Source organism: Rhagoletis zephyria, unplaced genomic scaffold (assembly GCF_001687245.7).
Source record: "Rhagoletis zephyria isolate East Lansing unplaced genomic scaffold, Rhagoletis_zephyria_1.1 Rzeph_scaffold_01458, whole genome shotgun sequence".
Classification (NCBI taxonomy): domain Eukaryota; kingdom Metazoa; phylum Arthropoda; class Insecta; order Diptera; family Tephritidae; genus Rhagoletis; species Rhagoletis zephyria.
The window spans coordinates 20,958-47,663 of NW_016158542.1; the positions used below are offsets into that span (position 1 = coordinate 20,958).

The following is a 26,706-nucleotide window of genomic DNA, read 5'->3' on the forward strand; positions in this document are numbered from 1 at the left end:
GGTTGATTTAGCGACTCAGCTAAAAAGACGCCATTGCAAATGCTGCTTGTGTGTGGGGCTGTTTCAGGACTTTTTTATATGAATTGTGGTTAATTTTGGAGTACTCCTTGGTCCTTCGGGAGTACTCTTTACATGCATGCATGGAGTAGTCGCGATTTTTGCAGGGGAGTAGCACAAAAATATAACTACATCGCTTGGCAGATAGACCGCAATNTTGCAGGGGAGTAGCACAAAAATATAACTACATCGCTTGGCAGATAGACCTCAATAGTCCCGTATTGTCTAGTGGTTAGTATCACCCGGAAGGCCCGGGTTCGATTCCCGGTACGGGAAGGTTTTATTTTAATAAAATTTTAACCATAGACTATAAATTTTTACAAACTTTGTATAAATTGTTTAGTTGTACAACATTGTTAAAAAAACTATGTATATGTATGTACATACATATCGAGCCCTAACCGAAATGCATCCGTTTCTGTATCAAAAAGAAAATTTTGGAAAATATGTCGCTTACATCTTTTTGGCGGTCACGGCTTGATATATAGATTCAATTGCATTAATTGCGAATGATTTATTTTCGNTTTTACAAACTTTGTATAAATTGTTTAGTTGTACAACATTGTTAAAAAAAACTATGTATATGTATGTACATACATATCTAGCCCTAACCGAAATGCATCCGTTTCTGCATCAAAAAGAAAATTTTGGAAAATATGTCGCTTACATCTTTTTGGCGGTCACGGCTTGATATATAGATTCAATTGCATTATTTGCGAATGATTTATTTTCTGGATGGAGACGAGCACATTCCATGGTTTAAACACCTAAATTAAGCACACAGCCTTAAATTGGAAAGCGGTCCTCGCGAGTAATTGTATTTGGAGCAAAATAGGGGAATATAATAATATAATTTTTAAATAAGTATGTAATTTTTTCACAGAAGAACTTTTTTATATATCAAATTACGTATGTATTGAAATACTAATATAATTAATTTCAAAGAAATAGCAATCCTCTATGTGGCTATTAATATACATATATAATTAAAACAAATGTATCTTTTTAAATACATACAATTTTAAATATATAATTAACAAAAAAAACAATGTTCCGGTTTGGTTATAATGCAAAAAGCCATANTTTAAATATATAATTAACAAAAAAAACAATGTTCCGGTTTGGTTATAATGAAATGAAAAAAGCCATATTTCCCGTACCGGGAATCGAACCCGGGCCTTCCGGGTGAGAGCCGGATATCCTAACCACTAGACAATACGGGACTGTTAACAACAAATAGCTAAAAGCGTAATATTACAGCCACTGCACGCAACATGCCAACCAATACTTGTAGTTTACATTACGGCGCTCACTTACAACGGACTGCTAGAGAGAAGAAACTGTTAAATCCGTTGCAAAGCAGCAAATGCAATGCGGACAGGTTACAGCAGTTAACTACACTGCTAAATAAAATACCGCAATGCGCTGTTAGTTGAGTGCTATTTACAGCACATGCTTTATGCTGGCTAACATTCACTAGCAGCACTTTTCAACTACCTGCATTAATTACATTTAATTTACTGCGCGGATTGATGGAAAGTGAAACTTATGTATACAACTTAAAATATCCTTGAATTGCTTACGCACCTTATTGAAAACAGGTTGCGACCAGCTATTCTCCGAACTTGACATTTTATACGAAGCCATGGAGCCGTTAATACTGCTGCCACCGCAATTGCTCTTTTGCGTGATGGATGGTGCAGAGATGGTGGTAACACCGGGACCATCAGCGCCAGCAACAGCACCGCCTATGGTCGTGGTCACCGTCGCTACATGCGTAGAGGGTGCAGTTAATTTTGGCGAATTTTGACAAACACTTGGCGCCATCGGATAGTTGTTTATGTGGCGTTGTTGACGTTGATGCGAATGATGATTTTTATGCTGTGTTGGCAACTGTTGCTGCTGCTGCTGCTGGTGAAGCTGCCGAATGGTGGGCGCGTAGCGTTGCTGATAATAGGCGGAGATGTCACTGCAAGGAGAAATAGCAAATAGAAAATGATTATTTATTATTAATGAAGTGAATATTAAAAAATTAAAAAAAAGGCAAAAAAATAAATAAAAATTTTCATCAATTGCAAGTAACATTGAAGGCTGGAGTATGCAAGTTTCGATAATGCATTGCTTAACTGCCAGCCGGCTAATGAAGTTGAAAGCTTTAATTGAGTACTGCGCAGGCGCAGCGAGTGTATCGATTAGACAACTAATTTGACTGCCGCTTTTCACTTAAGGCATTTTTACATTTGATTTATACCTAGGGATGGGTATGCGCATGCACTTTGCCGACTCCAGCACAGTTTGATTAATGTTGTGGGCTTGGAAGAATTTCTTTCTTTCAGCAACTATTTGCACTCCTAACTAGCCTTCAGACTTTGACGACCCTGACGACTGCGTCGTTATCCTGCACACACATACATACATACACAGAAATTTTGTACCACGTCTTCTTTTCCACTGATTGTGATTAAGTTGTTGCTGTCGTCAGCTTTTCGCCACCAACTTTGAAATTTTAAAGCGTTATTATATTCAACGTTACAGTCGCCGCTAAACGTGTTTTACTACGGCGTAGTCCATGACTTTTTTGTATTTACAAGTATGCATTTGAATGTAGGTAATTTATGTTCTTCGTTATTTACTTTTAATTTTGCTGATAGCCCACACGCGCAGCGCTTGTTGCTTAGGTGGAGGAAAATCGCCATAAAAATGACACTAAATGGACAGCAGGAAAATACGTTAATTGTCTCTGTAATTTTTCACTCACTTGTCAGATGTGTTGGGCGTAATTGTGGAGTTAATTAAATTATGCGATGGGTGTGAAATGTGAAATGCCGGGCGTTACTTATGTAGATAGAAAAAATAAATTAAAATATTTTTTGGTCTGAAAGATTTGATAAGTGAAATTTTAAACGGGGGATGAAGTTTAGTTCAGAAAATTTTTTTGAGTGTTTTTAAGTTAATATATTCAGCAATTCATGAAAAATTGTGGAAAATCTGGCATTGCATATTTTGGGAGACAATGTTTTGTTACCGGCTTATGAGTTGCAGAATAGACCTGTAAAAGTTAAAAAAAATACCCAGGAAAACAAGAAAAAGCATTATTCAAGTGCATAGGAGTGAATTAAAAAAAACGAATAATATATTTATTACAAAAAAAAATATACCTCCCCGGCGGGGAATCGAACCCCGGTCTCCCGCGTGACAGGCGGGGATACTGACCACTATACTACCGAGGACTGTTAAGAACGCCGCTTTTAAAGCAGTACTAAAGCAGAATGAGTTAACTATGTTTTGTTAACAGTAGGACCTTATGTGAATCATAACATATGTAAAGGATGTGAAGGATAACAGATGAAATTTATGTTAACGCTCTTTAACGAAAAGAGGTATAAATACGGTGACCATTCGTACGATTTTGACGGGATAGTACCGTTTTTGAGAATATTGTACCGCTGAATATTTTTTAAAAGACGGGACGTATAAGTGTCCCGATTTTTCATATTTGTACCGATTAAGTCCCGAATTTCAGTGTTTTCTCCCTATACAAACGAGGCAGCACTTTCGTTATCACAAAGGACATAGCATATAAGTGAGCCATAAACATAGCCAGCATCCTTATTAACAAAATAATAATATAATTAACGAAATTATTAAAAAATAATACTAATACCATCAAAAAATCGTGGATATGAAAAACATAAGTTTTAGATAGAGTTGCGAAAATATAATTAGGGAGAGAGATTTTAGCTTTCTTTGGCTATTCTCTTTCGATTATTTAGGCTACGTTTCTTTATACGTTCCGGATAATCCCATTTCACAGCCGGAATAAACAGAATACGTTTGAAATATACGTTAACATATCATCAGGAACGTTCTAAAGAATAAGTAAACAAAAAAGTTTATTCCAAACGTTCAGAATGAATAAAGAAATTCAGCCTTATTGTTTATTCCTTTTTATGAAAGTGTGGCTCGTTATCTAACAAATACCATGTCAGTCAGAATTTGAAACTTTGTACAAAAATTAGCAAACTTTGACAAAGTTTCATCAAAATTTTGAGCTTTTTAATTAGATTTCTTAGAAACATTCCGAGTATGCAGGTTTGTAACTTATTCGATTCAAAGCGAAAATTTCAAGTAGCTAAGATTTACAAAATTTTTGAACATTTTTGAACATACTGTGTATGGAAGAAAATGCAATGAAAAAATTCCCAAAAATCAATGATAAGTCCAAACTTCTTCCAAATTGCACTTTATATTCTACAAAATCTGATTAAAATGTTTCAAATTGTGATAAACATTTACTCAAATCCCTACAAATTTTTAAATTTTGATTTACATGTTTTTGTTTTTTTTTTTTTTTAGATAGTAAGTTATATTTTCATACAAATATAATAAACATTTTTAAATTATTTTTCTCTTTGTTTTGTTTTAAGTAAAACTGTATTAAGCCTTTTTATTCTAAAAACAAAATTGTATGTTCGGATTCGATGCAGAAATCTGCTCACCGTAGGTATAAATGAGGAGTCACACAAAACAAGAAGCTTTTTTGTAACAATTACAATACAACAATAAATTAACATTTTAATTATAAAATTAAAAAAATCCTACTAGTAGCCTTTGAATATTTCATATCCTGAACTACTAAAATTTATTTGGATGGGGCTTCCACTTTTTAACTTCCTACTTGCAGTGATTTCGCCTAATATTATCCGTAATAAATGGTTTGTCAAATATTTTTATCCAAATAATAACAATTTGTGCAACAACTTTAATTTGACGTTAAATCAATGCAATTAGCATAGGCTCGAACACGCACGCTGGTTGGATTTAATCGCACAAAAACAACGTGGAACTGTCTAAAGCTTTGCGTTGAGTGCAGGCGTGACAGCGGCAACTTTTAATGCAATTAAGAAATGAAAAGCAAAAAAGAATGCAGAAATAAAACAAAAATTAGGCAAAAAATTTTCCTCAGCAGTGGTTTTCGTTGCGCCTGCGCAGCGGTTTTCAAGTTTACCGCGTCTAAATTTAGAAGGCGCATGCTACGTAAGTATTTTATTTTCTTTATTATTAAGATTCACTGATAAAACCGCTATACAGGCAGATAGATTGACGTAGAGTGGCTGTTTTCGGTTTGGAGTTTTAAGATAAATTAACAGATAAATGTAAAATATTTTGACATACATACATACATATACATATGTAAGCAAGTGCGTTTGGGCATAGGAAATGATACAAATGATTATGCTGTAGAACATAAATTTCAGGGCCTCAACAGAATAATGCCAAAACGATAGTAGTCAACTATAATGGGCCTTTTCTACCCTTAGATACTTTGAGGGCACATTGCGAGCTATTTGGGTGTAAAAGAAGGATGCGAGATCGAAATACGCGAATGCGTAGAGCTTGAAATGATAGCTGACAGGAAAAAACCCAAACATTTACCAGAAACTCAAACGACTTGCGCAAGGTTTCCAGGCCAGGGAGAACTCGTGTAGAAACAAACACGCCGATCTAGCTACCGATGTCCTGAATATGCCTAATTTATGTTAGAAACACTTTTCCACCCTTTTGAAAGGTAACAGCACTGTATAGATTTATTTGATAGAAAAAGATATAATAAAAAAAGATTATTCTTGATCGAAAATATAAAATGCCTTAAATAATGATTAAATTTGGTCGGAAAAACAAAAACCAAATTTTAACGGTTAAACTATGATTTTTATTATAAAGACCATAACCAATACGAAATACATACTTATGTGACTCATAAGAATTATAATTTACAAGCTGCCATTCTTTACTTCTTGTATGTCTTACAATAGAAACAATTAAAACCAAATTTCCATAAACTAGACATAAAGAAAGGCTACTCGGCGCCTCTTTCGCATTAGGTTAAGTTTCTTTAAACCGCTTGGATGTCCTCGAGCAACAGAAAAAATGAATATAATTATGAAAATGCATACCTGATTACTGGCAAGCGTTTGCTGATGACAAGAAATGCATAATAATTTTTTAAGGTGATCAAAAAAATGCGATTATGAATGTAACACTGAGTAAATATTAATGCGGAGAAAATGCATAGCTAAGAATTTTTTTTAAAAACAAAATAAAGAAATATGCTAATACATACATACCGACATAAGTATGTGACTATAGATATAATAAACAAACCATAAAATATTATTGTTTTTACAAAATAAACCGAGAACCGCCGCCCAATGCAAGTTAACTGACCGCAACTCGCAACTAGCAGCCGGTAAGCAAAACCAAAGCCTAGAAATTGCGTTGTACGTTTTTCCAATGCCTCTTTGTTTTTGTTTTTACTGTTTTTCAATACATGTTTTATTGACAATCTACACCACGTTACGGCGGACACAATTGTTTGGCAAGCCGGCAATCGCCACTGACACCTGTCGCTGATGGAATTCCGATTAACGCCTACAGAACAGTGCACTTAGGTTTTCATTCAAGATTTTGTGTAGGTACGCGTATAAAACTTAAATGTGTTATTGTATTATTATTTTTTGTACTTAAAAATGGATACCTTTATTTTTTTATATTCAAACTACAACTGTTTATAGTTTTTTTTTATATGTATTCATACTGAACTTTTTTCCTTTACCACTCCTCGCTCGATGCCCTCATCGAAATGGTTAACAATAAGCTGTAAAGACAACTGTCATAATCCGCGCTTTGGAATTCCAAATTGTCAAAAGTTGAAGTTGAAGTGAAGAAAATTATATTGAACGGTCAATAAGGAACCGTTAAAGAAGAATAGGGTTAGCGCAAGTATGCACAAATTATAGTATTGCTGGATTGATAGTAAACGTAATGAATACAGTTTTGTAATTTATATGAACGGGAATAACCAGAAGAAAGTATGTCTGTATGTATGTATGCATCATCAGGTCATAGTTACAGGGAAAATGTAATAAATAAATATTGCAAATGTATAACAGTGCAGCATTTTAGAAAATGCCAGAACAATGGTTAAATAACTGGTATTTGTATGTACATAGTTGTTTAGTTTAGAATGCAAAGTGGATTGCAGCAACCGATACGGGTTTCTTCTTATTTTTAATCTTCGTATTTGACACTACAACCGTTTGTGGGTTTAGGTCGAGACAGATCAGTACAAGGCTGCGATCGATAACGTAGCATAAGTACGGTGACCATGTTGTATAATAAAAAAGTACAGTACAAGTTTTCGTTATGCGCATATATATAATAATATTATGCGAGCTTTACCGGAAGCATAATATTAAAAAAGAACACAGTCAAAGATGGGGCTTGTATCCACATATAGCGCATCAGCTGTCGTAGCTTACAGTATGGTAACGAACGTTGTCCAAAAACACATCCAAAAGTAAAATGGTAAGGGTCACGATATTCGTATTTCAATGACCTAAATACTAAAACGTAATCTGAAACATATCTTTTACGTTTGGCCAGCGGACTGAGAATCCTTGAGTATTCACAGCCTTATCCGGAAAATAAGTGGATAGTTTACATGAGATGGTATATGGGGCACACATAAGGTCACGCCACTATACTGGGCTTGTAGCTGAAGTGTGACTCTCTACATTGCTTATACTGAGTAGAATTTAAAGTAACTTAACCTCTCTCCAGCTTTTTTGTATTTTCTGCTCTTTCTACAAAATGTGTATCTACTATGCTGTAATATGTGAAATAACGTAATGTCTGACATCGTATCAAAAAACAAGTACTTTCAAAGGACAGGTTTTGAAATAAAGAAGAAAATACATTTTTAGAAAAATAAATAAAGTCAAAGGACTGGAAAAAGGACTGTCCTATGAAATAAAGTACGCATGGTCACCGTAAGCATAAGTCTATCCACGATCCAGCGACCATGTGTAGTATAGTGTAGATAACATCGTGCCATGCGGATATCAAAGGTTAAATTTTTTATTTATATATTTAAAAGATCTCAAAAGTTTGTCGAATTTTATAAAAATTTTCCTGAAATTTTCGAACTTTTTATTCAGAATTTTTTGAAAATTTTCGAGTATGCAGTTTTGTAGCCATTTTTTGTCGCAGGTGTTAAGCCTTTTCTCCATATAAAGATACATTTTATTCATGCGTTGTATGGAAGAAAACGCTCGACACCTTTGACAAAAAAAAGTTCTAAAAAATCCAAGTAACATTTAGCGACTTGAAATTTGCGCTTTATTATACTAAAATTGGTTGGGCTTCAAACTGGAAAATTTTGAATAAAGGGGTTGAAATTTTTATTGAAATTTGATAAATTTGTGTGAACTTTGTGTAAGCTTTGACATTTTTATTTATGTGGTCTCTCTTATGGATCGAACTATATTTTAAATGAAAACAAGTAAGAAAGTCTAAGTTCGGGCGGAGCCGAACATTAGATACCCGGCGCAAGTATTAAATATATGTTTTTCACCTTTCCGCAAGCTACCGCTACATGGTAAGCCGGGGTGTATCAATTTTAAGTAAGTTAGCGTCCTTAAATTTCGAAATATTGAAATTTCAAGAATTTCTGAAATTTATTGTTATATGAAAAGCGGTCGTAATTTTAGGCCGATTTCAATAATTTTCAACGCTTTGCTTTTATGTGGCAAGCACAATAACCACATCGAGTTTGGTACAAATTGGTAGAACGGTTACCGAGATACATATATGTGATCATAAGTGGGCGGTGCCACGCGCATTTTCCAAAATTTTACCATAAACGTATTTCTTGGTAAAGAATTGTTGCAAGTGTCAATTTGATTTATCGAAGATTTCGTATTTCGCTAAATAACCCTTATATGGAATGTGGGCGTGGTTATTGTCCGAAATTTTCGGCCATTTGGTATGCTGTACCAAAGCCAACAACTGTACCAAGTTTGGAAGAAATCGGTGCAGCGGTTGCCAAGATATACACATGTAACCACAAGTGGGCGTGGCTACGCCCATTTTCCAAAAATTTATAATATTCTTATTTTTCGTCTAAAACTTATTGTAAATATAAATTTTGAGTGAATAATCTTCAGTAGTTACTGAAATATCGCAGGTTACGTATTTCTGAAAATTACCGTTATATGGGAGGTAGGCGTGGTTATTGTCCGTTTTCAATACCATCTGTCCTACGCCCGAAAGAAGTACATGTACCAAGTTTCGTTAAGATATCTTAATTTTTACTCGAGTTATCGAGTGCACAGACGGACGGACAGACGGACAGACAGTCACCGCTTCATCGATTTCTCTTTTCATCCTGATCATTTATTTACAAGTATATATTTGTCTATATCTATCTCTATTCGTTTTGCCTGTTACATGCAACCGTTATGTGAACAAAGTTATAATACCCTTGTGCACAAGTGCGCTCGGGTATAATTATTCAAAATAAATAAATAAACAATAACAATATCAATTTGAATTTAACAGGGCCGGCTTTACTTAAAATGCCGCCCTGTGCGCTGTGACGCTGCAGCCACGGTGAAATTATAAGCAGTTTTATCGCTTTATTTTCTTAGTTTTCTTGACATTTGGCATTCTTAAAGAAATTTTTTCAAGCAAATTTCCAAATAAGAAGTGTCAAATCTTTTGTCTCACTCTTATTACTACACCCGGTATAATTTTTACCATGCGCTGCGGTTACATACATACATATTTGAAGCGCAGTACCGGATCGCAGAGAACCTTCTGTACAACTGTCAATTATTTCGATCCAAATTTTAGTCCCTCATATTTGTGTAGTAAAAAAATTTGCTGAATTAGGAGAAGAACACAAAAATATTCTTAAACTCAATAAAACTCAAACAAAATAGACTAAAAATTTTTGCCACTAAAATTAATATTTTTATGGGAAATTTTATGAAAAATGCACTCAATAAAATTGAATATGAATTGTTATTAAGCTAAAATAAGTAACAAAAACAATATCTAGTTAATTTAATATGTTTGCTTTTCATAAGAAATCTTCTCATATTCTTCTACCTAGACTTGTACGCTATCAATATTCTTAACATTTACCTATTTTTCATTACTGACTTTTCTTTGAATTTCCTATCAAGCATTTCTTTATAATTTTGCAATATTTTATTATGCTACGCTTGCTCCGATGGCAATAATTGGACACGTACATGACTAACATACACAAAGAGTTTGCTTTTATTGCAATAAAATTGAATTTATTTCTTTGTAAACCAAATAAGGGTAAATGTAAAAAGTATATACACACATACATACAGTATCGGTCATATCTATAGCACGCCATTACAAAGTGACATTGTGTGCAACTTATGTTTATTTATTTATTTTTGAGAATTTTCACTTAAAATACAGTTCTTTCACTAACAAACCCCATATAAACCGAAGTTTAACAATTTGTAGAAAACTTTAAAAAGTGCAACAAATTTTCACATATATTTGAAACTTTTTTCTCAGAAGTGTTTGAATTTTTCTGAATACACAGTTTTATAGCCCGATCAATTTTAGTCTGATAATGTGCAAGTTTCAAGTGACTGAAAGTTACCGTTGATTTTTTAGAATTTTTTTCTCCATGGGTGTTGCGGTTTTCATCCATATACAAATAAATTGAGTTTATTCATTATAGGGAAGCCAATGCGACAAAAAAAATTCTAAAAAATTAACGGTAATTCGTAGCCACTTGAAATTGGCACATTATCAGGCTAAAATTGCAGTGGCTAAAAAACTGTGTACTCGAAAAAATTCTAACACTTCCGAGAAAAAAGTTTGAAACTTAGGTGAAAATTTGTTGCACTTTTTTGAAGTGTTCTACAAATTGTTAAACTTGGGTTTACATGGGGTTTGTTAGAGAAAGAACTGTATTTTAATTGAAAATTCTTAAAAATAAATAAATAAACATAAGTGGCACACAATATCACTTTGAAATGGCGTGCTATAGATATGACCGATACTGTATATGCACATGCGTTTTGATGCAGCTCAATAGAAAAACTTTAATATGACGAAATTTTAAAAATAAAATGCAGCATAATTAAGGGGCGGTTAATCAATATCTGGTTAAAACAAATCGCCGGTTAAACATCGTTATCGACGTCTTCGGCTCCATGCATACAACAAAAAAGGTGCAAAAGCCGTCAGCAAAAAATATTAAAAATATTTTAAATCAATGCGATTTTAAAGCCGACTAAAACTTGCATAAAATTGCATGCCCAAAATTCTTCCAAAAATTCTGATTAAATAGTTCAAAATTTTGATGAAAATTTGTTGAATTTTCTAAGCTCTGTTTAAAAATCTAAACTTTGATTTATATGAATTTGGTTAAAGCAAAGACCATATTTTTATAAAAAAAAATATTTCTATAAAAACCTTGCGAATGTTTAACAGAAGTCACCATGGACTCATGTTTTCACTTCACTGTATGTGCAAAATTGGATACATTTGTGTTAAAATTACGATGTTACCAACTGAAACGGTTAGCAGAATGCCAATAACCAGCACTGCTGTTCGTACGAATCGGCCTGTTACATTAACAGTCTCTGTTAGTACTACTGTAAGAAGCTAACAGATAACAGCTAATGTACTGCAATGAGCAGATAAATTCCAATGTCCCATATGGTCTAGTGGCTAGGATATCTGGCTTTCACCCAGAAGGCCCGGGTTCGATTCCCGGGATGGGAAGTTATTTTTTTCTTTATTTATTTACTTTTTTTTATTACTATCGATGCAATTTTAAATTTTTAGTATTTTGTTTTTAAATACGTAAATATATGTATCTTCTTGGCTCAGTGAGCAAACCCAGTCAAGTTTGTGGAGAGCTGACGGCATATGTGGAACATTTTGCTTTTTCAAAGGCTGGAGTATACTTGTATAAAAATCGAGCATGCCTCTATTTGTGGAGTAGACAATAAGTGTGTAGTGTATCGCACGATNAAAATCGAGCATGCCTCTATTTGTGGAGTAGACAATAAGTGTGTAGTGTACCGCACGATCTGAATGTCGCGATGTAAACAGAATTTCACAAGCGTGCATTTTAGTGATAAAGTTACGAATTACGTGCATACTTGTCTTTTTGAAAAAATATTCAAGTTTAAACATTTGTGCGTTTGTGCCTAAATCACGACTTTTTTGCGTAGCCAACAAGAAAAGGGCCGTCAGGTTGGTTGAAATTTTTTGAAAAGACTTAAGTTTTTAATTTAATAATTTTGAGATTTATTTATTGTTGAAAATTTTGGTACAGTTTTTGTAGTGAAATATTTTCGGTTCTTTTTAACATTTTTATAACATTTTTTATTTGTATTTTTTTGCATGAAATTTACATACATAAGGAAAATCCCACAATTTTAAATAAAATATAAATAAAAAAAGCCCTACAAATTGTAAACGAAAAAATATAATTTCTAATACCATTTGCTCAAAAAATAAATTCTTGCCTAAAAGCTGCCACAAAATTAAAAACATAGATATTTTTATTTAAAAAAATTTCAAGAGTAAATAACTTCCAAAATTATTAAATTAAATTTTTTTTTTTCAGTCTACAATTTTTTCAAGCTTGCATTAAGCCAATTTTTAGAACAATTTACGCCAATAACCAAAATATTTGGACCTCTCGACATGAAATCGCTCCCATGTAGAATTGAACTTCGATTTTCTTACTAGGTAAGATATCACTCTCTTATCTTTTTACTTGCCACCTGTCAACGGCCGATAATTACAACCTAAAAAATTTACTATAAAAGCAGAACACTTTCTTAAAATTCCATTATAAGTCAATTACTTCTATGTAGTTCACACAATCTATTACCCCTCATCCAATCCACATGAAAGTTTTTGCCTTTGTCGTTGTCGCCTTGGCCTTGGCCGCTCCAGCTTTTGGCAAAACTTACACACGCTGTACGTTGGCACAGGAATTGCTTCGTTTGGATGTACCCAAGGACCAATTGGCACGTTGGACTTGCATTGCTGAAAACGAGAGCTCTTACCGCACTGACGCTGTCGGCAAAACCAACTCGAATGGCTCCAATGATTATGGCATCTTCCAAATCAACAACTACTACTGGTGTCAACCTGCGAATGGACGCTTCTCCTACAATCAGTGTAGCCTTAGCTGTGATGAATTACTCACTACTGACATTTCAGCATCGGTGACTTGTTCTCAAAAGATTTTGCGTATGCAAGGTTGGACTGCGTGGGCCACGTGGAAATACTGTAACGGTACTTTGCCCAGCATTGCTGACTGCTTATAAGTGCATTGGTGAAGTGTTGTTTGTTATTAAAAAATCAACGCGATTTTTTAGCCCTTTATTAGACTAGAATTCTTTGGGCTATAAAACTGCATATCCAATAATGTTTTAAGATTCAATTCAATTCAATTTTTATAAAGTTTGTAATAAGCAGGGAACTGATTTTATGGAAATTTCCTTTTTTTCTGCTGAAGAGATTGTGTTTATTTATAGAGATATGCACATTTGATGTTGCCTTTTTTACCTTTTTTGCCTTTTTTTTAATATTAGCCTTTTTTGCCTTTTCTACCTTTAATTGTAAAGCGCAAGGAAAAAGTCCATATTCTAATTGGGCGCCAGTTGTATCAACACACGTATAATGAAACTAATTTATAGTTCTCCTCTTTTTACATGTAAAATAAACATTTCTAAAATAAATGTATTTTTTGATTATTTTTCGGTTTTTGCCTTTTTTGCGATTTCTAGTGCCTTTCCCTGCCTATTTTGCTATTTTACTTTGCCTTTTCCAGCCTGTTTCGTTATTTTATTTTGCCTTTTTTTATAGGTTTTTAGGTCCTAAAAATCCGTTCCCTGGTAATAAGTTTGAAAATCTGATTTATATGGTTTTGTTTAAAGCATGAGTTGTATTTTTGTGAAACAATAATAAATAAATTATAACTTGAAAAACCTTTGGGATATTAAAAAATTTAACATGTGAACACTTGAATGAGTCACTGTATATGGAATTTTCATAAGTGGTACCGAAAAGGGCATAAATGTCGTTTTATTAATTTTCAAAGTGTTAAAAAATAGTTGGTTGTGGTGTCAAGTCCTCTAAACATTTATTTAAGCTTTTAAAGTTTACGACAGTAATGTATACCTTGTGAACTTCTTAATTATCGTGCATTTTTTTATTGAGCATATTTCGTTAATTTTAAATCGCGATNAAATTATAACTTGAAAAACCTTTGGGATATTAAAAAATTTAACATGTGAACACTTGAATGAGTCACTGTATATGGAATTTTCATAAGTGGTACCGAAAAGGGCATAAATGTCGTTTTATTAAAGTGTTAAAAAATAGTTGGTTGTGGTGTCAAGTTNTTTTTTATAGGTTTTTAGGTCCTAAAAATCCGTTCCCTGGTAATAAGTTTGAAAATCTGATTTATATGGTTTTGTTTAAAGCATGAGTTATATTTTTGTGAAACAATAATAAATAAATTATAACTTGAAAAACCTTTGGGATATTAAAAAATTTAACATGTGAACACTTGAATGAGTCACTGTATATGGAATTTTCATAAGTGGTACCGAAAAGGGCATAAATGTCGTTTTATTAAAGTGTTAAAAAATAGTTGGTTGTGGTGTCAAGTTCTCTAAACATTTATTTAAGCTTTTAAAGTTTACGACAGTAATGTATACCTTGTGAACTTCTTAATTATCGTGCATTTTTTTATTGAGCATATTTCGTTAATTTTAAATCGCGATTTTTCGCACACATGTTTATCTTCTCTACTGATAACCAGTAAGCAAGTTATAGTAGTTTGTATATGTAACTCTTACGGCGCTCATGCAATGAGAGAAAAGTCAACCAAAAATTGGTTAATATTACCAAATTCAAACTTGAAAGGGAATCAACGTGATTTTTGGTTAATATTAACAATGCCTTGGTTAATATTTTCGACAATGATTTGGTAATATTAACCACAATTTTGTTTACATTAACCAAACTCAGCCGCTTTGTAAGTGTGTCTTCAAATGTTCAACTTGAATCAATTTTCTTCGTCGTTTGATTTGGTTCTGCACTTCACAGAGGTTTTTTCGTAATTAGGAAAAACCAAAAACAGAAAAAAATTTAAAATTATTAGTCTGTTCCTTTGAACTTCGGACTAAAACCTGTGGAACTGTCAAACTAAAATTTTAGTCTCTCAAGTGAGAGTAAAAGGAGAACAGATGCAGAAGTGCAAGGGAACGCAAAAAGCACTATTTCCGGTAAAAACGTCAGTCGGTTTGTTTACATGTCATTGGTACAACACTGATTTGGTTGAAATATCTCTAAATAATTATTAAAAGCTATACATATTCAAATATTTCGTTGTTTACTTCCATTTTTTTTTTTTACAAATATAAGGTTTGTTGCTTTCACTGCTTTCCGTTTTTGTTTGAACATGCAAATATGCTGATCGTTTGACACTTTTCACGAACTTACAGGGAAAAAACTGACTAGGAACAGTTGCTCAGTTAGTCTCTCAAAAGTGTTCCCACTTACAGGCTTTATGTCAACAGAAAGGACTTCCTGTAAGTTCTGACTAAATCCTGTAAACCGGACTGCTATTGGAACAGACTACATGTATCGCGCTGACGGCATTCGTACTGCTGGAAGCTTGCTCGTTTAGCCACTGCCATACATACGAATTTGTTCTCAAATGTTCAACTTAGATTTCACATGATTTAGTACTTTTTTTCTAGACATTTGATGGAAAAAATTGCTATGGCAGCACTGTCTGGTAACCGACAAGCAGTTGAAAACAGTTCACAAACTTAAAGAGTTGCCTACTTGAATATCATGTATGGCCTTTATAACTATAACGACTTCAAGAAGAATACTCGTAGTACAGTAATCCACATTTGTCTGGCAAAATAACTTCCAAGTGTATTTCCATTTTCATATATATACTTCAAGTAAGAGCTGGTCTCAAAAAGAAATGCAAAATGTATAATAGTAACTAGACGCAGATAACATCACTTGAGCACTGTGTTTTTGTTTACTTTCAATTGAAGCAAAACACTTTCACAAAATCTACGCCTGCAATTATTTAACTGGGCAATACAAAGATATTCTTATCGCCCCTTTTCGCCACCTGCAAATATAGATAATGATATTAAGATGCACATTTAATTTTTTGCAGCAAATTCAGTATAAAAGCCATGCGATTTCTGCTTTTCAATCACAAGTTTGCATCTACCAACTAAACTATCAACATGAAAGTTGTTGCCTTCGTCGTTCTGGCTTTAGCCTTGGCCGCTCCAACTGTTGGCAAAACTTTCACACGCTGCTCATTGGCACAGGAGATGTATCGTTTGGGTGTGCCAAAGGATCAATTGGCACGCTGGACTTGCATTGCCGAACACGAGAGCTCTTACCGTACTGGCGTTGTCGGCCCAACAAACTCGAATGGCTCCAATGATTATGGCATCTTCCAAATCAACAACTACTACTGGTGTCAACCTGCCAATGGACGCTTCTCCTACAACGAATGCAGCCTGAGCTGTAATGCTCTGTTAACCGATAATATCGCCAATTCTGTGAGTTGCGCTCGCAAGATTCAAAGACAACAAGGTTGGTCTGCTTGGTCCACCTGGCGTTACTGTAGTGGCTCTTTGCCCAGCATTAACTCTTGCTTCTAAGTGCTTATTTGGTTCTAAATAAATACTTAGATAAAATATGATTATGTGAAAAGAGAAGGCGTTTTAAAATTATGCGATTTGAATCATATTTTCGTTGGCTCTAAAGTGTAGAAAGCGTTCCTTAGGCACAAAACTGGATAAAAAAAGAATGAAAATTGAACTGAAGCGATGATAACGGTTTCATTTTTCCTCTAAGAAGCCGTCCGGATTCATATCGGACAAAGAGGTTCCATTCCTTGTAGGTAAGATTGATATACGAGAACGTGTTCTCCGAGCACTTAGGCAAGGGTGGGCTTTTTCGCCTCTAGATGACTGTTGGTTCCCGATCAATTGGTGCAGACCGCGTAATTCTGAAAAATGAAGTTGGCGCTTTTGCGGTCCCCATCACAGCTTGCTCCTATTTTGCTCACTATTGGTCGGTATCGTTTTGGCGCAAACAACCCTAATGGTGACTTTTCCCCAACGCATTGGCATACCACCGACAGTCAGCTGCTTTGCTCTTCAAGCTGAGCTTTTATTAACGCAATTAGTTGCCGGAAAAGTTCGCTCCTATCGATTGGAGTGATGGAAACTAGGATGGAACGAAGGGAAACACGAAATAAAACTTTGTTGCGGCCTGCAAGCGACAATAGGCGTGCGGGTTAGAAGCGAAATAGTCCGGCCCAAAACAATCTAAAAAATGGAAGTGTCAGAACTTAACGAAGAATAGCTCGTAGCTAACCAAATAAGGAGAAGAAAATGGCGGTAGATAGCTCACATCTGTGTGGCAGCACTGGCAGATGGACACTATTTAGCAGCGCACAAAGCTGACGAAGTTCAAGGCGCGCCTCGAACACGTGGAAGTTATATATTTGTCGCCAACTTGAAACCGTCAACTCGACTTGAAAGTTGGAGGGCATCCTTATAACACTTTCAATACGGGGAGGGCATAAAAACACTTCTCTAAACCAAGTTCAGTCGGTTCTCGGAGGTCTCATGATAGAGAAACTGTTGGTTGGTAGCAGTGCTTCATAGTAACTTGCTGCGATAAAATTGACGCATTGATGCACTTTCGTAGTGATGATAAACATCAAGCTTTTTGCCTAATAGCTTCTAGACCTCGGCATTTACAAAGGAAATGCTGGTCACTTTCTTCGCTACCTTCTATTTAGTTGACAACTATGGAAAGTCATATGGTAACCGCATTCCTGTTACATGTTTGCCCGTGAGCCAGTGAGCCGTAATGGTTGCTACAATTTTAAATACCTCTGTCCTTGATCTAGTATCTTTATCCTTTTATAGTCGGGCCTAAGTTCCTAGGGTATTTTGGAAGTTTGTGTATCCGACCTCATTTTTTTTGTCAATCCAATATATATAATGCAAACTAAATTCTCTTTCGGACTATGAGGGGCATCCCAGTGCAACGGCCCCTCCTTCAAGTAGGTTGCTGCCTTCAATAATTCTATGGCTGGGAACCCATAAGCTGGTATTTGGTGACCAGTGATGCTAATGCAAAACAGAGCCGATTGGCTCTGCCGATTAGTCTCCTCTAATTCTTTACGTGCATTTCATTAATGCATTCGGTTTTTCAAGTTAGAGAAATCGTTTCAAAGTTTCATTAGGCACAATTCGATAGAATAATATACAAAATTATGACCTCCAATGGAAATGCTTTCGCACAGCGTCATTGCTATTAAAACGAGTAGGTAATTTCAATGCAAAACCGCAAATGAACGCATAGCGCTCGAAGTGCTATAATGCAGCAATAATTGAGCCAAATTTTATAGCTAAATCGCGGTCAATCAATGCAATTTTTCCCTGCGGATCAGAGATCAGTTATAATCAGAGTAAACGATAGAAATTTTCTTCACAAATATGCAAAGCCAAAGAATGGCATTTGCTTAGGCTCATAACTAGTTAGCATTGTGTTTAGGTAATTTGCCACTCGGTACTTAGTACTGCAACCACTTTAAATTTCGAGTGGTTTACAATTCAATGAAGTTCAACTGTATGCGTCTCATTGAGCAGGCGCGTATTGTGCGCAGTTAGGAGGCGTAGCTGAAGTGGTTGGAAGTAAAGCTAAATCTTATGATTACCGCCAAAGGCTTTGCGGGTTCAAAGCGTCTGCAAAAATAAACAAAATAAATACAAAAACAATATCTACTAATTCGAAAGAGGAAAGAAAAAATAAAGTTTGCGCTTGGTGTTGGTACAGACTGGTCGGCTGGTGGGTAGGCAATGAGGCAATGGTGAGTGAGCTACGAAAAGACGCTGGTGCCTCCAACTGGTAATGGTGTTGGTGGTGGTGGTGGGAGCTCATTGACTGCCTTCGGAAGCTATGGTAGGCGTGAATTAAGCGCAAGTGAATAAGCAGCTAAAGTGTGGCGGTGGGCAATAAAGCTGCGTGCGCATTGAATTATGCGAAATTTAAGTGAAATATGAATGAATAAAGTTTTCTTTTTGTTTTCATCTTTTCTTTGTATCTTGAAAATCGCGTAGGAGAAATTTTACAAAGTGGCATTGTTTCGATTTTTCTTTGCTTTCAAACAAAGTTGGATAGGAAATGAGATTAGCTAAATTTGCGCTTGTTAAACTATAATTGCTGGAAAAATGGCAAAAAATAAAAATTTTCAAACAATATGTATTTATTACAATTAGTGTATGAATGTATGAAAAATTATAAAGTATGTAATGTAAAAACGGAATAGGGGTTGGCAAATGAAAAAGAGGAAGTATAAAATTGTAAAAAAGATATTTCAATATATAAAGAGGAGTGTAATCGTTTTTTTTTGCCATACATACAAAGTATGTATGTACATATGTTCGATGGTAGTTTTTAAACGGTTTATTTAGGATCAAATCTGGTACCTTACTCTTTATGTATGAGGCCAATAACATCCCAATCAAGGTATCGAATCAAAAGAAAGGGCTTGTCAATTTACAATGGAAAGTAATTCAGGCATAAACCCCCACTAAGTCAAGATTGAGGATAATACGTCGTTAGTGGTAACCCCATCCTTCCATAAGCAGAATGCTTTTTCAGAAGGGCTTTCAAATTCATGACGCTGGCGAAGGAAAAACCAAAAACAATTAACTATATAAAAATATATTTTTTGACAAATCTATTGAAGTAAATTCATTGCAGCTAAGTTTGTTTGCTATCTTTACAGCCGATTCCTTGCGAAAAGCTGCGCTACGCCTCATTTAGGTGAACACTTGAAGCTTCGCGCCACCTTCATTCGTCCGGCGCCGCTCAGCTTTCTGTGTACACGTACCCCAAGAAAGCTGCGCCAAGCGGAGCTACTTCGCAGATGTTCATACAAAGTCAATAGGCCGCTTAGGGGTAGGTTTTTAGTAAGATGAGCCCAATGGAAAGTCCTATACTTTTCCGACTTTCGATGCTTTGTGTCATCTTTACAACAACATAAAAACAATAACAACAACTTCGGCAGAATTGAATATAAAATTTGTTTTCAAAATTTGAAAAAAAACTAATTCCTCAAATCAAAAACAAGTTTCGTTACTATCTCTAATGCATACGGATAAATAAATTTAGACTTATGATTTCTGGCAAAGAAATCGTGACAAACTGAATGAGTTAACCATTTAGATAGATAAGTATGTAAAGGTAAAATACAACTAAAAAATAATATGGAAACTAGTTAGAAATTGAAGAAAAAATCGTTAATAAAAAACAGTAAAGTTAACAAAATCTTAGAAAACAAAAATAAAATAAAACCTCCACACGACGCTTATGACAGTAGCTGGCAAATTATACGTTGACGCATGCGCTGACAGGTGAATCGCAGCAAAAAAAAACCGCTTGACGCTTCAATCGTCATGGCATAACACTATCGCTTGTATCCAGTTTTGTTTTTGGAACCAAATTGTAATTTGGTTTTTCGTCTGAGCTTCGCATTTTTAGCTGACTCTCATTGTAATGATTAGTGTATTTTATGTCTATTTTACTGTAATTCAAAAAATTGATGAGTAACTACTCTGAAGCGTGCGAAATTTTGCACGATTACTACTTTGTGGCTCGGTTGTTGAAAGAAAAAAAATAAATTAATTATTTTCCAACAGCTAATATGTTTTATTGAAAAAAAGCATAACAAAAAAATTGTTTTTAAAACAGCCTTTTTATGGTAGTTTTATGTTTTGATCAAATTCAGATTCAGAGAAATTTTGTTGGAAAATTTTGCAATTATAAGGCGTGTATGCAAATTAGAGTAGTCAAAAAAAGCATGTGAAAAAGTAAAGTCGGAATTTTAATGCTCTCATCCCCTAGGATTCTTCTTTAACAAAAAAAAAAATTTCACCTATTCTTATTCTGAAATCAAAAAATATTATAAGGTCGCTCAAAGAGCTGAGAGTTTTCCATATATTTTATGTGTATGGGGAAAAACCTCTTTTCGTAGAAATGGTATAGAGTTCTTGATAATTAATATTTTTCGATCCGGAAACTCTGTTTCTCTTCAGAAGGCCTCCAATAACAGTACCCAATTGGTTTATAGGTCTGCCAAAATCTCCTGAAAATGCAATGGGGGGACCCATAAAATGTTTAAATAAACAATTGGGTATTATTATTGGGTATTATTATCCTGGTTTTTCGATCGAAAAATATTGATTTTCAAGAATTCCATACCATTTCTACGAAAAGTCGTTTTTCCCCTATATAAAAAAATAGAAAACTTTGAGCGCTTTGAGCGACCTCTAAATATTTTTTGATTTCATAATAAAAAATAAGGGTATATTTTTTGTTCATAATCGATTAAAAAAGCTAGTTGGAGAATCGAGTTATTGAATAAAAAGTCGCAACTTTCAACACTCGATTGGTATTCACACGGTGGGCTCAACATCGCATCCCCACTGAAAAAGCTACGGTCACAACACACCTCGGTTCGCACTTTCGTTTTAGGTACTCAACGGTTTTTGTCATATCACAATGGACCGATCGTTGGTCGGTTATGGTCCAACTATGCCCCTGTTTAGGGCAACCACCTTAGTGTACGGGTCTTGCACCTCCGCTATAAAGTGACAAGAAATTTGGATTTTACACCGCCGTGAATCTGTTGTTGTTTACAATAGTTCCATTGCCGTTTGTCCATTTAAATATGCTTCAATCAACCTTTTTGCAAACAAGTTCACATACATATGCTCTGTGGTAATAGGTTATGGTTTGTTATTGGTATTTTCACCGGCAACACATTGCCATTGCATGTGTAACATTTTCACTTTCATTCGGGCAGCAATTAGACTTGCACGACGCCGTGGCGACAAGTGAACAACGGATGCACAACAACTGAATCAGCGAGTTTTTTTGTACGAGTTTTTTTGTTTGCTCCATTAGTTGGTTGCAGCAGCATGTGGCAGCTATCGCTAGGGTGACCAGATTTCTCTGGATAAAAATTGGCACATTTGTAATGCATCGAACTCGAACATACAATTTCGTTTTTAGAATATACAGACATAACATCTTTTAATACAGTTTTATTTAAAACAAAACAAAGAGAAAAAACTTGAAAATGATCGCAAAAATGTATACACATAGGCTGCGTTTCTTTATACATTCCAGATAATGCCATTTTACAGCCAGAATAAGCAGAATGTGTTTGAAATATACGTTAACATATCATCAGGAACGTTCTAAAGAAGAAGTAAACATAAAAGTTTATTCCAAACGTTCAGAATGAATAAAGAAATGCAGCCATAATATATACGGTGGCGAATGTAAATAGGGAGGAAACATTTTGGCTACTTTTCTTTGTTTAAAAACTTTTTATTATTCCTTTGTTAAAATATAGCTCACTATCTAAAAAACATGTTAAATAACGAGCTGAGCTACACTTTCATAAAAAATAATAAAAAATAAATATTCGAAATGGTAATAGCCGAATCATGCTAAAATGACACTTCCCTATTTATATTTTTGCCACGGTATTTACAGCTTATATTTTTCATATTAATGAATTCATTAAAAAAAAAAAAAAAAAAAACTTAACAAATAAAACCTTAAAAAAACTCAGCCAAGAGTGATAGACCGCAATATAGGGAGGTTATCAGTTTTAGAAAATAAAACATAACCAAAAATCATAGAAAATAAGAATGTTTATGGCTCCCTTATATTCTATATTCTTTGTGATAACGAAAGTGCTGCCACGTTTGTAAAAAAAATTGTTTTTGGGTCAGAGTACGGGGAGACTTTTTTTCAAATAATAACTAAAACACTGCACTGACACTTATACGTGCTGACATTTAAAAAAAATTCAGCGGGACAATTTTCTCAAAATCGCGACTGTCGCGCCAAAATCGGAACGAATGGTCACCGTATATATAGCAATGTATGGTGACCAACATTTATAGCAGCCGAAGAAGCAGGCAAATGAGCCTCGCAAAGTGACAGTAGCGAGTAGCTTTTACTGCCCGGCGTAGCGGTTTAGGCAACAAGGTGAACTGTTGTAATATTTTTAATTTTTAATATTTTTATAATACCCGCATTATTATTTTTCTTTATGTACCTGCGTATGTATTTATAGTTGTTTTTGTGGATGCTTCGTTTTCACTTTTATCACCCATAACTGGCCTATCGTCTGCAACACTTCTGTCGCTACATTCACACTGACAAGCTTGTAACCTGTCATCCATCAACTTAGCTGCCGCTGCAACACTTTGCCGTTTATTGATTCGTCGCATTCGCTTAACTGTCTCACAGAAATTGCTATTTATTACTCGTATATGCGCCTAATTGATTTCGAACAAATATGGTGTTGACAACGTAAATTTCCACCAAGATCCGATGTAATAGCCAATTTTAACATTGGCGCTTACGCCAAAATGGTTAATAAATTTATGTTCACTTTGCCATAAGCTGAGGATGCGACGTTGCAACGCAATATTTTTTGCCATTTTAATATACGATTTATTTTGAAGTATGTGTGCATATATGTATGTTATCTGTTAAAGCCGCTGTGGGCAATAGCTTCGTAGACTAAAATTTCAAATAAATAATTTGATTCTTTATTGAATAGGTATGCCGACTTCCTTTTAAGGTAGTGACAAATAAGCGTGTAAGAGGGAATACACTTTGTTATGTTGCTTTGCCTTAAATTCAATAAAAACGCACTGCACATTGGACAAATAACATAAATAGTTTCGCCAAATATTTGTAGTGCAAAGTGTTTTTTTTTTTTTGGTCCATGGACGGTAACATTTTTGGATTACACCGATGTTAGTCCTTCAGTATTACCAAATACACATACGTACTTATGTGGCTGGATTGGATGGATTGAATTTGAGTAGGCCGAGAAGAACCAAATACGCTAGACGCGCAAGGTGTTCAAAACCTTTTATGGGAAGAAAATCGATATTATAAGGACGCCTCCTCTTTGAAAATTCCTTGATTTCTTACTGGATCTGATCCATACTCAATGCATCTGTTAATGAGCTAAAAGTCCGCCACGTTAGTTTGCCAAAAGCCGTATAAATAGACGGAAAGTGGTGTTGTCGATAATACCTATGGTAGCCATCTGCCGGCCCCATGGACTGTGCCTCGTGATAAATGCAACTTCATAAATAATTCTGCATTAGAAGCACCAAGTTGTTTTGCAGGTGTTAAGACTACTCCAACTATAGCTATATCTCCTGTTCAAGCGGTCTCTCACCCACTTGACAGTTCCTGAAAAATTTGGACCGATAATAGACTCCGTTTCCATTTAGAGAGTTCCCCAGTTCGACATTTCAACGTCTTTGCACCCACAAAAGTAAAACCCTGATTCTCTTCGCGCCAAAATTTCGCCTTAACGGGCGTTTTCCATGTCTTTTGTGGTAGCCCATCGGTCACTGCAGCCTCTGGTATATCGGCATATCTCAATTTGCAATAGTACACAAGACATAAGTGAATCTGAGGTTTGACGCCAGATGGTGGCATCTAGCACCAGTTCCCTTTATAGGCTTAGAGCCATCTGTGCTGAAAATTTTTGATAGAATCTTATGAAAGAGATTCTAGAGTTCCATTGCTCTCTAGGAAGCAGCCTGTTTTTTTACAAACTTTCATTATTTACTTCCTTCTGAAGTTGACCTCTGGCACCAGGTAACTGCGCAACGAGTGAACTAGCGAGAGAGACTAGAACCAACTTGTAGTTAGTTAACTTTGGCGCATATAGCAGGAATACCGCCAACCAATGGCTGGTTACTTAAAAGAGATCATAAACTAGAATACTTACATATGATAAAATGGCTATTCACAAGTACAGCAACCAATTGCAGCGAAGATTTGTATGACATTTGCAAGAACACTGCCCACACTAGACAATTAATACATATTTATGGATGACTGACTGACTAGCTTTATTGCTATTGTAGTGGGTGTGTTCCCGCTAAACTTTATCAGGTGTTTATGTATACATATGTATACAAATTGCAGCACCTTTAAACTGTGCAGTAAATCATAAATAATTGGCTTATCAGCAAAACTGTCGCATACAAAACGCGTCTAAAGCAATTGACATAAGTTCCAGCGATATAATTTGAAATGCAATGACTTCAGACAGATATGATTAGGCTAATATTTTATAATTTGCCTTTTTAGAATTGCAATGCATATTAGCACGGATATACAAGTAGCATATAGATTTTACAAACAGTGTTGGCGTTTTGAATTAATTAACATTTTTATTTACGCTTCAAACGCCTGGCATGCAATTATTTAACAAATTGTTCGACGGCAAGAGAATTTGCGTTCATTAGAGTTTGATGAAGTCGACACACTTATGGTTAGGTGATTAGATAAACAATACATGAATAAAAAAATCAGAAAAAATATACATATGTACATTGAATGATGCATTCATGCGCTGCAGCTGCCTACACAGAGAGTGTTAATTGCTAGTTTTATGGACCACTGAAGTGTCTAATTGTTTGTTTCGATTTGGAAAAAATGGCGTCAAGTCTGAAGCGCAACAGTTTGTGCTTCGCAAACAGTCGATAATCAAATGTTAAGCAATTACATTGGCGATTGTTTATAGTATTTGCTTGCTTTGTTTTTAAATACATACAGTGTACACTAGTAGAGTAGATCACTTACAAATGTAGATACTTTAGGCATTTACTTGTTATGATGTTATGCGTAAATACTAAAAACACTTAAGTAGTTCAATAGGAAGTTTTGAAATATCTGCTCAGCTGTTTGGTAAATAATTGTTGAAAGCTATTTTAATTAGCTTGACGTTAAAGCACTTTTGTCTACAACTCAAAATGCATAATAATGAAATGGGCAGGAAAGCGAAAAATGCAACTAAAATTTTTAGATGCTAATACGAGTACCAGAGTCTGATAATAGATGTCTCATATTAACTATTCGATTTTCTAGTCAAAAAGACAGTGAAAACTCTGAAAGTATATCGCAACAAATTTTCGAAAGTACCATTAGAATCCTTGCACAAAAGGATTTCCTTACGATCTTAGACATTTTGGGTTTTATGTATTAATATTTTTTTAGAGAAAGTTCCATTACTTCGCCCCTTAAATTTGTTTGGTTACGTTAAGGTGGTTGCTACTCTGCGCAGTTCGGCAGAGAGGCACACTGAGGCCAGCTGGGCCATTGTGATGCCACTTTAGCAAGCTCTTGCTGCGTTTCCTTAAATGCCCGCGTGATTGTTCCTTAATGTAGCGCTAAAGGTCGTCGATGTACACAGGTCGTGATCAGCCAAATGATGAAACAGATTTTTTTTTTTTAATAATAGTTAATCGTGCTCCACACTTCTGACCTCCTTCTCGTCACTGCAGCCACGACAAAAATCATTCGGTTAGGTATAGTTAACGTGGCAGTCAGTCCAGAAGACCCTGCAAGCCCATTGTGATATCACTGTCAAATACAGAAACGTCATTGACTATATTTCATGGAGCCAATTTGAAGCTTTTATGAAGCGTAGGATTGCTTTTCTTTCTACACCGGATAGTTCTGTGAGACAGCTAAAGAAGAGTTTTCCTAAAAAGTCTGCTCTGCTATTAGCTAAAGTTGGACAACTGCGGAAAAAGTGCACGCCTGTTTTTTCCTCTTTCTTATCTCTGCAACTTCTACAAAGTTCATGGGAGAATA

At 34.9% G+C, this 26,706-nt stretch overlaps 3 protein-coding genes and 3 non-coding genes across 6 annotated transcripts in view; 3 read left to right on the top strand and 3 right to left on the bottom strand.

The window, feature by feature from the left end:
* Positions 1-10,091, bottom strand: part of LOC108364080 (uncharacterized) — a 15,908-nt gene extending 5,817 nt beyond the window's left edge. The window contains exons 1-2 of the mRNA XM_017617643.1: positions 10,048-10,091; positions 1,579-2,026 (exon numbers count right to left, since the gene is read on the bottom strand). Coding sequence (XP_017473132.1) covers positions 1,579-2,026; positions 10,048-10,091 — 492 coding nt within the window. The remainder of the gene's footprint in view (positions 1-1,578; positions 2,027-10,047) is intronic.
* TRNAE-CUC (transfer RNA glutamic acid (anticodon CUC)) lies at positions 1,209-1,280 on the bottom strand. The gene has a single exon. It is a non-coding gene; the product is annotated as a tRNA-Glu (tRNA).
* Positions 3,216-3,287, bottom strand: TRNAD-GUC (transfer RNA aspartic acid (anticodon GUC)). Its single transcript has one exon. It is a non-coding gene; the product is annotated as a tRNA-Asp (tRNA).
* An 853-nt stretch (positions 10,092-10,944) lies between the features above and the next one.
* Positions 10,945-13,303, top strand: LOC108364081 (lysozyme 1-like). The gene is made up of 2 exons (XM_017617644.1): positions 10,945-10,956; positions 12,789-13,303. The coding sequence occupies exons 1-2, from the start codon at positions 10,945-10,947 to the stop codon at positions 13,245-13,247; spliced, it is 471 nt and encodes a 156-aa protein (XP_017473133.1). The 3' UTR covers positions 13,248-13,303.
* TRNAE-UUC (transfer RNA glutamic acid (anticodon UUC)) lies at positions 11,611-11,682 on the top strand. The gene has a single exon. It is a non-coding gene; the product is annotated as a tRNA-Glu (tRNA).
* A 2,873-nt stretch (positions 13,304-16,176) lies between the features above and the next one.
* On the top strand, positions 16,177-16,717 carry LOC108364079 (lysozyme 1-like). Its single transcript, XM_017617642.1, has one exon. It carries the CDS (start codon positions 16,206-16,208, stop codon positions 16,629-16,631), a length of 426 nt encoding a protein of 141 aa, XP_017473131.1. The 5' UTR covers positions 16,177-16,205; the 3' UTR covers positions 16,632-16,717.
* Positions 16,718-26,706: the final 9,989 nt, after the last annotated feature.